This window comes from Piliocolobus tephrosceles, chromosome 11 (assembly GCF_002776525.5).
Source record: "Piliocolobus tephrosceles isolate RC106 chromosome 11, ASM277652v3, whole genome shotgun sequence".
Taxonomy (NCBI): Eukaryota; Metazoa; Chordata; class Mammalia; order Primates; family Cercopithecidae; genus Piliocolobus; species Piliocolobus tephrosceles.
Genome location: NC_045444.1, coordinates 119,902,242 through 119,917,758, shown reverse-complemented (window position 1 = coordinate 119,917,758; position 15,517 = coordinate 119,902,242). Strand labels below are relative to the sequence as shown.

General features: G+C 51.0%; 1 protein-coding gene across 4 annotated transcripts in view; it reads left to right on the top strand.

Annotated features, from left to right (window-relative positions):
• Nucleotides 1–9,377, top strand: part of USP40 (ubiquitin specific peptidase 40) — a 93,572-nt gene extending 84,195 nt beyond the window's left edge. For 2 of the 4 annotated variants that reach the window (XM_023188589.2, XM_023188587.2), the window contains 2 exons: nt 3,612–3,706; nt 7,425–9,377. In XM_023188589.2, the coding sequence (XP_023044357.1) occupies nt 3,612–3,706; nt 7,425–7,536 (207 nt within the window). In that variant the 3' untranslated portion in view covers nt 7,537–9,377. The remainder of the gene's footprint in view (nt 1–3,611; nt 3,707–7,424) is intronic. The other 2 variants (XM_023188591.1, XM_023188588.1) reach the window with 1 other exon arrangement.
• The last annotated feature ends 6,140 nt before the right edge of the window (nt 9,378–15,517 follow it).

Genomic DNA, 15,517 nt, shown 5'->3' with positions numbered 1-15,517 from the left:
AGTAAGGATCCCCTAGCCGCCTCGTCTGTTTCACACTGTACTAAACAACACAAGCAATGAGTTACCTCCCTCCCTGCCAAAAGAGAAGTAAATAAAAATTGAAAGAGCAGTAAAAGAAATGTGAAAAGGAAAATATAAAACTGTTCTTACAAAGGAGATTCAAGGCTGGGCACGGTGGCTCATGCCTGTAATCCCAACACTGGGAGGCCGAGGTGAGTGGATCACTTGAGCCCAGGAGTTCAAGACCAGCCTGGACAACATGGTGAAACCTGGTCTCTACAAAAAAATACAAAAATTAGCCGGGCGTGTTAGCACACACCTGTAGTCCCAGTTACTCAGGAGGCTGAGCTAGGAGGATCACTTGAGCTAGGGAGGTGAATGTTGCAGTGAGCCGAGATCGTGCCACTGCACTGCAGTCTAGGCAACAGAGATCCTGTCTCCAAAAAAAAGGGGGAAAAAAAAGGAAACTCAAGAGACTACATAGATAAATGATTAGATCTGAGAGAGGAGTTCAAAAGGTTCCAAGATGAGTATAAAACCTTCTGGAGAATATACAAAACCTTACTTAGCAGTGTTAAAGGAAGCTTCTGTGAAGCCACGTCATGTTCTTGGAAGGGAAAGCTCACAATAGTAAAGGTATCAATTCTTCCCAAGTCCGTAAATTCAGTGAAATTCCAACGAAAATCCACATAGATTAGATCAAATAAAACTAATAGCATAAATTCATACATGAGAGCAAAGGACCAAAGAGCTAAGATTTTCTTTTTATTTTTTTGAGACAGCATCTCGCTCTGTTGCCCAGGCTGGAGCGCAGGGGCATGATCTCGGCTCACTGCGAGAAGAAAAGGACAGGGTCCTTGCCTTACCAAGTGTTGACTGTCACAGCTGTGACGACAGTGTAGCAGGCAGGCACGGGTAGACAAGCAGGCTCATGGACAGGGTGGAAAGCCCAGAAACAGAATCACAGATGGAAGGAAACGTGACAGATACTTGAGGCAACATTTAAAAATGGGTTATTCAATGAATGGTGCTGGGAAAATTAGTCATCTATGTAGGAAAATCATATTCATGAATTTTCATAACCATAAAATAAATTTTATACAAGTTGAGTATCTATGATTCAAGATGCTTGGGACCAGAACTGTTTCAGATTTCAGGTTTTTTTGGGTTTTAGAATATTTGCATTATACTTAACAGTTGAGCCTCCCTAATCCCAAACTCTGAAATCTATTTTAATGCTCCATTGAGTTTCGGATTTCTGGATTACGGATGCTTGACTTGAATCAGCGTCAGGCCCCATAAAACCTGTACTTACCTCTGCTCACACCATAGTCAACAGGCAATCCAGTTGAAGACTTAAATGTGAAAAGTACTCATTTTCGATCTTGTCTTCTATTTTTTATGTTTTGAGATGGGGTGTCACTCTGTCACCCAGGTTGGAGTGCAGTAGCGCGATTTCCATTCACCGTAACATCTGCCTTATGGGCTCAAGCGATCCTCCCACCTCAGCCTCCCAAATAGCTGGGACCACAGGCACCTGCCATTACGCCCAGCTAATTTTTTGTATTCTTGGTAGAGACAGGGTTATGCAATGTTGCCCAAGTTGGTCTTGAACTCCTGAGTTCAGGCAGTTCACCTGCCTCAGCCTCCCAAAGAGCTGGGATTACAGGCGTGAGCCACCACTCCTGGCAAGAAGGATTTCTTAAACAAAAAGTGCAAACCATAAGAGAATCAATAAATTTCATTACATTAGAAGTGAGAACTTTTGTTCATCAAAGGAAACCATAAAAAACAGTGAAAAGGGAAGTCACAAATGGGAGAGAGACACACGCAGTAAGACAGCAGAGGGTTATTCTCCAGCATAGACAGCAGATCTTCTGTAAATCTGTTATCAAAAAATAACCCAATAGAGAAGTGGGCCAAGGTTATCACCTGGCAGTTCACAGAGGAGAACAGAATGGCCAGGAAACACATGAAAAGAGAATCAGCCACGTGAGCAGGGAACTGCAGAATCCAGCAGGGAGCTGCCCTTAGTGCTAATGAGACCGTGGGAACTCCCACACACATGGCCGGGCGCAGTGGCTCACGCCTGTAATCCCAGCACTCTTGGAAGCCAAGGCAGGCAGATCACTTGCACTCAGAAGTTTGAGACCAGCCAGGGCAACGTGGCAAAACCCAACTTCTTGAGTGGCTAAGGCAGGAGGATCACTTTACCCCAGGAGGTGGAAGGTGTAGTGAGCTGAGATCATGCCACTGCACTCCAGCCAGGGTGGCAGAGTCAGACTCTGTGTCAAAAAAAAAAACAAACTCCCGTGGGAGCACAAGTTGGTACAGCTACTCTGGAGAGCAGTTTGGTGTTATTTTCGTACACAGATGCCCATCGATACAACCAAGGAGTCCCACTGCTAGCTATATTCCCTAGAATAATTCACCCATAGGTGTATGGAGACACGTGGATATGCTCACTGAAGCATTACAGGAATAGAATGAAGTGGAAAGAAATTGACGGTTTTTTTGTTGCTGTTTGTTTGTTTGTTTGTTTGTTTTTGAGACAGAGACTCACTCTGTCGCCCAGGCTGGAGTGCAGTGGTGTGATCTTTACTCACTGCAACCTCTGCCTCCCGAGTTCAAGCGATTCTCCTGCCTCAGTCTCCCATTCCCCAGCCTCAGCCTCCCCACAATTTTTAAAACTTGTGTCATGTGCAATTTGCTGCAACAGAAATTATAATATTTGCTTATCAGTGTATTAGAATAGAGATTATCATATTTGACACAACATGTTCCTAGCAGAGGTGGGGCACTGAGAAGTAGCCAGACCCTCCTGCAGAGCTTGGTTCATATCTCAGCCATTGAAGAGTTTAACTGTGATGTGTAGCCAGAGCCAGCTCCCCACCTCCACACCTGAGAATGCAGCCAGCAACCTGGGCAACCCCAAGCACGAATCCCGCAGGCCCTGCACTGTGTCTTTCCTGGCACGCGCTTCCCTTCCTGGGTGCGCCCTGAGGCATCCTCCCTGTGGGCAGCATTTATGGAAATAACATGGGTGTGGAAAGTGACCTGCAAGTCCTGGGAAGGGAGGAGGCTTGCCCAGTCACAAGAACCCATGGAGCAGCCTGTGTTTGTGAAACCCTGCAGTGAAGGCTTGCAGGAGATGCCAAGGAAGTCAAGCCAAGTTCATGCCTCTCAGAAGCTGGGGCTGACTATAGAAATACAGAGGCGAGAACAGACTGACAGTGTCTATAAAGCAAACAGCAGTGCTTCTGGCATAGCAATGAGAGATCCGTGTGCCAACGCGGATGATCTCTGTGCTTCATGTTCTTGCCTGGTAGCCCTTTAAAGCGCCCCTGTGTGGCCACTCCCAGTGGAAGCTTCTGGAGCTGAAGGGAAAGGTCAGATGGCTGGAAATTAATTTCCCTTGTGGAGCTCTTCTTGCCACCCTCGAGTTTGTTTTTGTCGAGCAAGAGGATTTTTTAAAATCAGTTATTCACCTAGTTTATGTAAATTTGAATCTGTCCTTTTGTCAATATAGATAGTGTTTTAAACATGCTTCTTTTAAATATAGGCTAAAAAGATGTCAGAAAACACTGCTCATTACTTCTTTTGAAATGTAGAATCTCCTGGTTGACGACAACGATGATTTCAGTACAATCAGAGATGACATTGGAAAAGAAAAGCAGAAACAACGGGCCCTGGGGAGGAGGCAAAGGTAATTGCTGGGGTCTGCACAGACGTGCAGCTGACAGAGCCCTCTCTGACTCACTGCTGCTTGGAAACTGATAGGGACCGGAAACTCTTGTTCATTCAGGGTGCACATAAAGCACGCCAGTGTGGCAGGCCCTTCTCCGCCCCGCGAGTTCTTTCCTTTCCTTGAGTGCCTCCTGGAGCTTTCTATGGAACAGGTGAAGTCCACGTGGACTGCAGAGGCGCGATGAGGAGCCTGCGATCCACGGTCACACGGTCACCCTCCCTCCTCCCCACACGCAGCCTCGCCCTCTGCCTGGGTCTTGGCTTTCCCTTCAGGTTCCCACGCCCTCTGGTCTCCAGAACCGCCCCGTCCTGCTGCCACCTCAGCCCTGCTGCGGGCTCCCTGTCCTTCTCCCGCTCTCTCCAAGGTTCCCGAGAGCCCGGCCACTTTTCCAGGGGACGCTGCCGTGGCTTCAGCGCTGCTACCCCCGCTTCCTCCTGGACACTGCCTCACCCCTGGCCACCAGGACTCCACTGCCACAGGCTGTCTTCTACCTCTGCTCAGGACTCCTTCCCTCTCTCCCTCCTCCCGGCTCTGGTGCTGCCTGCCCTTGCCTGGCTCTGCACTCACCGCCACCGGAGAAAGCAGGTGCTGCTTGCAGTCAGGCCAAGCCACAGGTTCTGTGCCCAGCCGGCTCTCTTCAGACCTCCAGGCCGCACACAGCCCCCAGAAACTTGCACTCTGCACACCCGGAACTGCGGTGTGAGGCTCAGTTCCCGATGCTCAGCTCACCACCACCACAAGTCTTGGGAGCTGCCCGTGGCATCAGCTCCGAGCAGGCTGCACCAGAGGCCCTCAGGCACCCTCATCTTCCCCCACTCCCCGACTCAGGGACTCTGGGTCTCTCCTAAATCTGCCTTTCATCCTGTTGTGACTGCTTCTGCCCTGGTGCATTTCATCTTCTTTTCCTGCCCAAATGACTGCAGGAGCTTGATCTGGCCCCGCTTACCCTAATCCCCCTCTCCTCCCACCCCTCAGTATCTTGGCTGCCTGTATGCCAGGGACTGCATGCCCTCTGCCGCTGGGGGTGTCTGGGGAAGAGAGGTCCCAGGTGGAGGTGGCAGGGCAGGTGGGCGTGACCTCGTGACCGTGCAGAGGTGAGGGTTCAAGCGTGATTAGAAGCTGCTGGCGGGTATGAAGGGGGTCGCGTTGACATGATCGCTGGCTGCTTTGTGGTGAGTGGATTCTAGGAGGTAGAAGTAGAATCAGGGAGCCGAGGGAGGAGACTCCCTGAGCGAAGATGACGGCGGGTAGGGACTGTGTGAGCTCCGCAAGCAGCATAGCCCCGGACCTGGGGGCCTTCCTCTTCCTCTCTGTTCTCCAGGGTCTGGGCTGCTTTCCGGACAGCACTGTCCCGTGGCCTTTCCTGACTCCCTAAGGGCCCCGGGAGCCCCAGGATGGCAAAGGACCTATGCCCAGCCTCACCCCCATTAGCAGCTCTGTAGCCCTCAGGTCCTGGTGCCCTCAGAGACCTGGGGATATGGGAGCGGGTCTGCAGTGCTGGCTGCTCCAGGGTTTTCCTATTTAAAGGCCAGACACACACACACACACACAAAATTCTATACGTGTCTAATACATAGACACTAAAATATTGTTTTCCACATTTTTTTTTTTTTGAGACAGAGTCCCACTTTGTCACCAGGCTAGAGTGCAGTGGCGCGATCTCAACCCACTTCAACCTCCACCTCCCAGGTTCAAGTGATTCTCCTGACTCAGCCTCCCAAGTAGCTGATACTATAGGCGTGCACCACCACGCCCAGCTAATTTTTGTATTTTTAGTAGAGACAGGGTTTCACCATGTTGGCCAGGATGGTCTCGATCTCTTGACCTCATGATCCACCTGCCTTGGCCTCCCAAAGTACTGGGATTACAGGCATGAGCCACCATGCCTGGCCCTGTTTTCCACATTTAAATGTGATGCCACTGACTTCGTCAGACTTCTCCATGCATCCTCTTTCAAAGCCTTAGTTGTCACCAGGGCTGTTATTTGGAGACATCCAACAGTTTCCCAAGCCCTGGTATCTCCATTTTCATCTGTGGTGTTTGAGATAGCACATTTTAAAGATTCGTGTTGCTGTCACTGAAAACCTCATCTGAAGCCTCATGCGTGCTGTTTGCACAACAGTAGACCACTGGTGTCTTCGGAACACCGTGATGGAACCACTTACCATATTGTTTTTCATTTATCTATTTTTTGGAGTTAATAGAGTCACATGCTTTCAAAAGCCATCAAAGAGGTTCACTGAGAAATCTCTGCACCCCCATCCCCAGGTACACAGCCTCTCCCAGACGGGCCAGCATGACGGTCACCTGCGTGTCCTCTCAGAGACCTGTGTATAGGGGTAGAGGAGCTTTCCCTTCTCTTTTGACCAGAACTTTCTTGGTAACCTTGCTGTTTTCATGTACCAGTGTGTGCCCAGACGCCCCGTCTCATGCTGGGAGCATGGTGTCCTGATGCATGGGTAGACCACAGCTTAGGTGACATATGCCCGCCTCACACACTTCCAGGTTGTCGCCGATCTGTCAGCATCACAGTGACTAACCTTGTATATTCCCCATTTTGCAGTACAGATGTGGATATATCTGTAGGACAGATTTCTGCAAGTGGAATTGCTTGGTCAGAGGGTATGGCTGTAAACATTATCTGCAAATAAGAAAAAACCAATCCAATAGAAATAGAGGTGAGGATATGAACAGTTCATAGAAAAGGAACTGCAGCTCGCCAACATATAAAAACGTGCTCAGCCATTCACTCATGATAAAACAGATGTAAATTCAAGCTACCCCGAGACAGTGCCACACGCCCATCGGCAACGCTAAAGCGGGAAAGACCCGTGTGTTGAGGACTCAGTCACTGGGGCTCTCATCCCATGTGTGTGGGTGTGGAATTGGCACAGACGCTTTGGAACTCAGGACAGTACCTCGTGCTGCATCTCCTGTGCATTTCCCGGTACCCAGCCTTCTACTCCTCAAAAACATGGACATGTGCCCACCAGGATGTCCCCAAAAATACACGGCAGCTTCATTCACCAAGGCCAGATTCTGGCCGTATTGAAGGAAAGGCTGCTGAGCAGTGGGATGGCAGGTGGGCTGTGGAGGCCTCCTGCCAGGGACTGTGCAGCGTGGGCAGGCCACACACATCAGGCTGGGCCAACGCACCCGGCCGCAGAGCACCTGCCACACGGTGCCATGGGCCAGGGGGTCACAGCAAAAGCCAGTCTCTTGAGTGGGATGCCGAGTAGCCTTTCTCTCAGAACAAGACTGAAGGGGCAGAGGCAGCCTCTGCGTCATGTCACACAGGTGTGTGTGATTGCGATGAGTCATGCAGCAGTACGTTTCGCGTGTGTGTGTGTGTGTGCACTCTGGATGTTACTCTTCCATTTAAAAAGGAAAGGAAGGTTTCTCAGCTGTGAGGCATTTTCACTGAGCAGATTCAGCCCCAGAGCCTGAACCATGCCGTGCCGCAAAGGCAAAGCAGGGAAAGGCAGCTGCCGGCCTGGCACAGGGCTGGTGGCAGGGCAGAATGAGGCCCTCTGGCAGGTGGCTGAGATCTGTCTGTCCAATTGCAAATGCATATCCCTGTGGCCTATAAAATTGGAGTGTATTTTGGAGTCTCTGTGAACCCTTCACCCTGGCACCCACTGCATCCATGAGTCAGCGAGTCTCTGTGTCTCCACAGCCGAGAAGCCCTCCGTGAACAGAGCAGCTGCATCCTCTCCAGTGCAGAGACGCCTGCCCGGCCCCGAGCCCCAGAAACTTCTCTCTCCATCCACGTGGGGAGTTTCAGATAACCCCGCCGCTGCACAGCTCCGCTCCTGATGAACTCTCCAGCTGATGCCACCAACGTGGGCTTCCTGGGCATGGGGACTGGCTGCCTGGTGCCTCCAATCCCAAATCCTCTGCTTCCTTTGAGCACAGGGACAGCTCCTCTGCGGCCTGGCCAGTGCACATAGTCACTTAGCTCTGCAACACATGGCAGCCTCGGGGGTTGGCACAGCCCTGGATGCCACCCATCCAGCTGCCAGTAGGTGCTGGGCTCTCTCTCACAGCACCTGGCCCCAGCTGGCTTTTTTTTCTTTTAACCAGAAAATACACAACGTGTGCATGAACCGCAGGTGTGGAGGCAGCGGCATGCTGTCACTCTGCTATGGGAGGTGCGTGGGGTCAGCCTGGCCGCTTTCCTCCATGTTCAGATGACTCTCGCTCACCCTGACCGGGTTCTCACAGTGTCTCAGGCCACTGCGCCACCGCGCTGGTGCTGAGCAGAAGTGGGGTCTGCTTTCAGGACTTCATTTACCCCACTCGTTCTGGCCCCACATGCTCCATGTCTGCCCTTTGGTCTGAGTTAAAACTGCAGTGCTGACGTGTGAGCTCCTTCCACGAGGAGGAAGCAGACAGGGCGGCCTCCGAGGGTGAGCCGCTCTGCTAAGCAAGGACGGCCGCTGCGCATCAGCCCACAGGCCCAGCCTCCCCTAGGTGCTCTGTGATGAGAATGTCCTTGGATCCCGAGAACTGCGGCCACTGCCGTCCACAGCGCCTCATCCTCTCTTCCTTTGTGGAAGCGGGGCAGGCAGGCCGTGGCAGACAGGCCCGGCATAGCCCAGGTTCCAGGTGTCCTGGGCAGCCTGACTGGGTTCCTGAGTAGCCTCAATGAAAACACCTGAGAAAAAAACGTAAACTAAGGAAGCGTTTTTCCACTTAATCCAACCCAGCTTTCTATTCATCTTAAAGGATTTAATTGGCATTTGTGAGGAATAATAGCACCTGTGTCACTGAGTTGATTTGGGACACAGATGGTTGACTCTCCCAGACAGCAACTTAACGGAAAGCAGCATCCCGAAGACGGTGTCACATGTTCTGAGCCTGCTTGTCACCTGGGCCTCACGGTTTCTCGTCACCCCGTCACTGACGGGAAGCGGCACTGAAGTGTGAGGGCAGAAAGGACACCACTGGAGTCAGGCGCTCCCTGCCTGTGACCCTTTTCCAACAAGCTGACGCTGAGCCAGCGGCCCGCTCTGCCCCGCATCCTCCTCCCAACGGTCCAAACCACTACCAGACAGGAGCCGCGTCGCTTCCACGCACGTCTGGGCGTCCGCCATCGATGTCTGTGCGTTTCTGTGAAGCACTGTGCCGTAAGGACTGGACTCTGACTAGCAAGCTGCCTCCCACTCCCAAACACTGACCCCACTTTATAGAGGGAGATAGAGGCTTCTAACCCCGCTCAGGAGACTCACCCTGGGTGTAGACGGCATCTTTATAGAGGGAGATAGAGGCTTCTGATGTCACCAGAGCCGCAAGTGTCGTGACTGGAGCTGGGCGTCCAGCCCTTCTTAAGCTGTTCTGTTTCTGTGGCTCTACCTAACACGTTTCCGTAGCATCTCCCTTCATCTCGTCTCCACGTGATGAAATACTAACGAAATCGCTGGAAAGCTTTGCCTTTGAGAGGCCAGAAGCCTCGCAGAACGTCTCCCAAGTCCAAAGGCGCCGGTGGCTTGATGTGTCTTTAAGTCCAGCAGGTGCGTGTGGCCTTTGCCTTCTTCCCTTTCTTCCTGTTTTCTGTTTTTTTAATTTGGGGATTGAGAAAGCTGTATGATTTTGTTAAAGGAGAAATAAACCATTTTTTAAAGTTGTAGCCCTTAGCTTCTTTTGGTTGCCGGCTACTTCATGTCCAGCTTGCTTCAGAGAGGAACTTCTGGCTGGGCACGGTGGCTCAACACCTGTAATCCCAGCACTCTGGGAGGTCGAAGTTGGTGGATCACTTGAGGTCAGGAGTTCGAGACCAGGCTGACCAACATGGAGAAACCCTGTCTCTACCAAAAAAAGAAAGCTGGGCATAGTAGCATGTGCCTGTAAGCCCCGCTACTTGGGAGGCTGAGGCAGAATGGCTTGAACCCGGGAGTTGAAGGTTGCAGTGAGCCGAGATCGTACCGTTGCACTCCAGCCTGGGTGACGGAGTAATTCTCTGGCTCAAAAAAAAGGAAAAGTAACTTCTGGCTCAGTGGCTCATACCTGTAATCCCAGCACTTTGGGAGGCCAAGGCAGGTGGATCATTTGAGGTCAGGAGTGTGAAACCAGCCTGGCTGACATGGTGAAACCCTGTCTACTAAAAGTACAAAAAATTATCTGGGCGTGGTAGCAGGCACCTGTAGTCCCAGTCACTCGGGAGGCTGAGGCACAAGAATCAATCGTTTGAACCTGGGAAGCAGAGGTTGCAGTGCACCAAGATCATGCCATTGCACTCCAGCCTGGGCGACACAGCGAGACTCCGTCTCAAATAATTAACAAATAAACAAATAAAATAAGGCACTTTTGTGGCCCTTTTCCCCAAGCCTACTTCGGATGCTAAATAAACAGAGTTTCTATTTAGAAATACTGCAGCAGTGCTGCTTTAGAAATAACAGAAGTTTAGGCCGGGCGCGGTGGCTCAAGCCTGTAATCCCAGCACTTTGGGAGGCCGAGACGGACGGATCACGAGGTCAGGAGATCGAGACCAACCTGGCTAACACTGTGAAACCCCGTCTCTACTAAAAAATACAAAAAAAAACTAGCCGGGCGAGGTGGCGGGCGCCTGTAGTCCCAGCTACTCCGGAGGCTGAGGCAGGAGAATGGCGTAAACCCGGGAGGCGGAGCTTGCAGTGAACTGAGATCCGGCCACTGCACTCCAGGCCGGGCGACAGAGCGAGATTCCGTCTCAAAAAAAAAAAAAAAGAAAAGAAATAACAGAAGTTTGCTTTGGTTTTAAAAAGTTCAGACTCATGGGAAAAAATGCACTGGAAGAAACTGGATGTAATCTGGTTTTATTTTCCTTCTATGGAAACAGGTAATGGTGGTGGCATCGCAGAAAACATACTTATTCAACAGTGACTTTTTCTAGGCAAAAAAAGGGAGGGGCAAGAATTATCTTGCAAATCATTTTGGCGCCATCTATGTGAGTTTACCTGCAGAACAGACTTACCAGTGAGGGGCCAACTTACCACAGCCCCTTCACCCTACAGGCCATCCTTCATTCTGGCTAATGCACCCACCCAAAGCACGGCCATACTAGGCATTAAGTCCATAACCAACGCATTCTGGGTGCATTTACATTCTGGAGATTCACTGCATTTGAGAGGAAAGTGAAGCAGTGACCTCAATATCCAAGTAAAGAGAGACTGCTTCCAGCTCCCTCCGGCCTCTGCCCTCCCCCACCCCCACCACACATGCCCACACACACGCGGCAGGTGCACTGCCATGCGTCCAGGTCCCCGTGGCAATGGCTGCAGAGTGGCAGACAGGGCCCTTCATCTGCAGGTTCTTGCCCCCACTTGGGGTGGCAGGAGCAGACATGGCAATCTCCCGGTTCACGAAACAAGAGCCCACCAATGGGCTCACACCAGGCCGGGGCAGGGCCAGGCAAGTGCTCAGGGCACAGTGGTGCCTCTGCCAGGCCCCAGTGTGCTTCTCTCCGAAGTGGTTCTGTCTCCGCAGGCACCTCCCCAGGTGCTGAGACGCCACCAGCAGCTCCATCACACCAGGCAGCCACCAAGTGCCTCTTCCTACGAGCCAGTGAAAGCCCTGGGCTCTAAGTGGGCGATGTGCGTGGGTGCCAGGATGGAATGACGGTCGGGGGAGATGGGGAGGTGCGTTGCCCAGAGCTTCCAGGTGCCCATGCCCTTCACACGCATGTGCTTCAAAGATGGCAGCACCTCGTGTTGATGTGGCTGTTGCATCTCCCTCCGAGCCACGCCACCCCCACCCCAAAGGGGCGACTCCGAGTTGCATCCGCTCCTAGCCCAGGTCTAAGAGCTCTGGGTGGGGTCTAGCAACCTACAGCCAAGGGACGCGTGTGAGACCACCTGGAGCCAGGGCACAAAGGAGTGGAGGGACCACAGCAAAACAGTTCTGGCAAACAACAGAGGCCACAAATCCAGGGGTCAGTTAACATTACTGGACCAAGCACCCAGTTTGTTTTTCTAACTGGTGGGGGAGTTCTGAAGAGGATCAGTTTAAAAACAATATAGACCGCTGCATTTTCTCCACTCGACTCTACCATCTACTCCACTCGTCTTGCCATCTACAACCTGAGCAGCCCTCTCCACTTCAGATCGCCGTCCAGCCTCCCACCACTGTCAGATGCCATCTCTGTGAGAAGCCCCCTCCTCACTGCTTTCGGACACAATGGAGCCATGCCCCATGTGAGATGGGCCATGCGAGCGCAGGAGTGAGGCGGGCGGAGCACACACCAGCCTCCCCCCAGGTCTGCCGCTGCCCCAACATCTGGTGCCCCCAGCAAGTGAGACGCCACGGCTGCTGTGCTGGAAATCATGCCTGTCACTTGGGTCCAATTTCCTTACCTGTCATGTGGGCTGGGCTTGCTATGAGGCTTGGGACACAGGAGAGCACAGCTGTCAAAAAGATATGCCCTCTGCCTCCCGTGTCAGCCACGTGCTGGCTGTGCCTCATGGGGCAAGTTATGTCCCCTCTCTGAGCCTGTCCCTCGCCTGTGAAATGCAGATAACCCCCCATGTAAGGGGCACTTAGACCAGCACCTGGCACAAATTATAAAGTGTCAGCCATCAGCATCCCTATCACCGTCATAGCTCGTACCCCTCGCACTGACTGGTTTAGTCATGAGCGTGTGAGGCAGTTCTAGCCAAGACATTAGAGGAGGCCAGCTGAAGCCAGAGCTTCAGAAAGGTCTCTCTTTATCTTAAAAAGAGACACATAGGATTGCTTAAAGCCAGCAGTTCAAAACCAGCTTAGGCAGCAAGACCCAGTCTCTACAAAAAATTTTACAAACTAGCTGGGTGTGTTGTCATGCATCTGTGCTCTCAGCTACTAGGGAGGCTGAGGTGGGAGGATCACTTGAGCCCAGGAGTTGGAGGCTGCAGTGATCTATGATTATGCCACAGTACTACAGCCCAGAAGGCAGAGCAAGACATCTTCAAAAAAAAAAAAAAGCGAGTGACCCATTAAAGAAGCAGCCATCTGTCTCCAAACACCTTACACTGGTGTGATGCCGAGAGCTGTGCTGGCCATCCTGCAACCACGAGGCCTGAGGTCCTGAATGGCCAGAGAGAACACACCAGGGAAAAAAAAAAAAAAAAAAAAAACGAGGGGATTTGGGATTTGTTAGCATGGAAGGAGCAGGGAAGAGCTGCTAGGGAGGCAGCCAACACTCCCGGAGCACATGCAGCCCTTCTGTACCTGACCAGCCCAAGGGCACCTTCCATGAACCCAGTCCCCGTCCCTCATTCCAGGAAACTGGGGAAAACAGTTCAGGTGGCCCTGATCTTAGTTCCCTTGGAATAAAAGTACCAAGACTAAGCAGAGAAGTCGGAGAGCTTCAGGTTTGCAGTTCTATGGAAAAGATTTAAGAGGGTTAAAATATTCATTAAAATAGGTACAGCTCCAGTCTCCAACTCCCAGGGCGAGCAACACAGAAGACTCGTGATTTCTGCATTTTCAACTGAGGTACTGGGGTCATCTCAGTAGGGAGTGCTGGACAATCGGTGCTGGTCTGGTCAGCTGCTGCAGCCCAACCAGTGAGAGCTGAAGCAGGGCGAGGCATCGCCTCACCTGGGAAGGGCAAGGGGGAAGGGAATCCCTTTTCCTAGCCAGGGGAACTGAGACACACAACACCTGGAAAATCGGGTAACTCCCACCCCAATACTGCACTTCAAGCAAACGGGCACACCAGGAGATTATATCCCACACCTGGCTGGGAAGGTCCCACGCCCACGGAGCCTCCCTCATTGCTAGCACAGCAGTCTGCGATCTAACCACAAGGCAGCAGCAAGGCTGGGGGAGGGGCGCCCGCCATTGCTGAGGCTTAAGCAGGTAAACAAAGCCACTGGGAACCTCGAACTGGGTGGAGCTCACAGCAGCTCAAGGAAACCTGCCTGTCTCTGTAGACTCCACCTCTGGGGACAAGGCACAGCTAAACAACAAAAAAAGCAGCAGAAACCTCTGCAGACGCAAACGACTCTGACAGCTTTGAAGAGAGCAGTGGATCTCCCAACACAGAGGTTGAGATCTGAGAAGGGGCAGGCTGCCTGCTCAAGTGGGTCCCTGACCCCTGAGTAGCCTAACTGGGAGACATCCCCCACTAGGGGCAGTGTGACACCCCACACCTCACACGGTGGAGTACACCCCTGAGAGGAAGCTTCCAAAGCAAGAATCAGACAGGTACACTCGCTGTTCAGCAATATTCTATCTTCTGCAACCTCTGCTGCTGATACCCAGGCAAACAGGGTCTGGAGTGGACCACAAGCAATCTCCAACAGACCTGCAGCTGAGGGTCCTGACTGTTAGAAGGAAAACTATCAAACAGGAAAGACACCTAGACCAAAACCCCATCAGTCCGTCACCATCAACAAAGACCAGAGGCAGATAAAACCACAAAGATGGGGAAGAAGCAGGGCAGAAAAGCTGGAAATTCAAAAAATAAGAGCGCATCTCCCCCTGCAAAGGAGCGCAGCTCATCGCCAGCAACGGATCAAAGCTGGTCAGAGAATGACTGACAAGATGAGAGAAGAAGGCTTCAGTCCATCAAACTTCTCAGAGCTAAAGGAGGAATTACGTACCCAGCAAAGAAACTAAAAATCTTGAAAAAAGAGTGGAAGAATTGACAGCTAGAATAATTAATGCAGAGAAGGTCATAAACGAAATGAAAGAGATGAAAACCATGACACGAGAAATATGTGACAGATGCACAAGCTTCAGTAACCGACTCAATCAACTGGAAGAAAGAGTATCAGCGATTGAGGATCAAATGAATGAAATGAAGCGAGAAGAGAAACCAAAAGAAAAAAGAAGAAAAAGAAATGAACAAAGCCTGCAAGAAGTATGGGATTATGTAAAAAGACCAAATCTACATCTGATTGGGGTGCCTGAAAGTGAGGGGGGAAATGGAACCAAGTTGGAAAACACTCTTCAGGATAGTATCCAGGAGAACTTCCCCAACCTAGTAGGGCAGGCCAACATTCAAATTCAGGAAATACAGAGAACACCACAAAGATACTCCTCGAGAAGAGCAACTCCAAGACACATAATTGCCAGATTCACCAAAGTTGAAATGAAGGAAAAAATCTTACGGGCAGCCAGAGAGAAAGGTCGGGTTACCCACAAAGGGAAGCCCATCAGACTAACAGCAGATCTCTCAGCAGAAACTCTACAAGCCAGAAGAGAGTGGGGGCCAATATTCAACGTTCTTAAAGAAAAGAATTTTAAACCCAGAATTTCATATCCAGCCAAACTAAGTTTCATAAGTGAAGGAGAAATAAAATCCTTTACAGATAAGCAAATGCTTAGAGATTTTGTCACCACCAGGCCTGCCTTACAAGAGACCCTGAAGGAAGCCCTAAACATGGAAAGGAACAACCGGTACCAGCCATTGCAAAAACATGCCAAAATGTAAAGACCATCGAGCCTAGGAAGAAACTGCATCAACTAATGAGCAAAATAACCAGTTAATATCATAATGGCAGGATCAAGTTCACACATAACAATATTAACCTTAAATGTAAATGGACTAAATGCTCCAATTAAAAGACACAGACTGGCAAACTGGATAAAGAGTCAAGACCCATCAGTCTGCTGTCTTCAGGAGACCCATCTCACATGCAGAGACATACATAGGCTCAAAATAAAGGGATGGAGGAAGATCTACCAAGCAAATGGAGAACAAAAAAAAGCAGGGGTTGCAATCCTAGTCTCTGATAAAACAGACTTTAAACCATCAAAGATCAAAAGAGACAAAGAAGGCCATTACATAATGGTAAAGGGATCAAT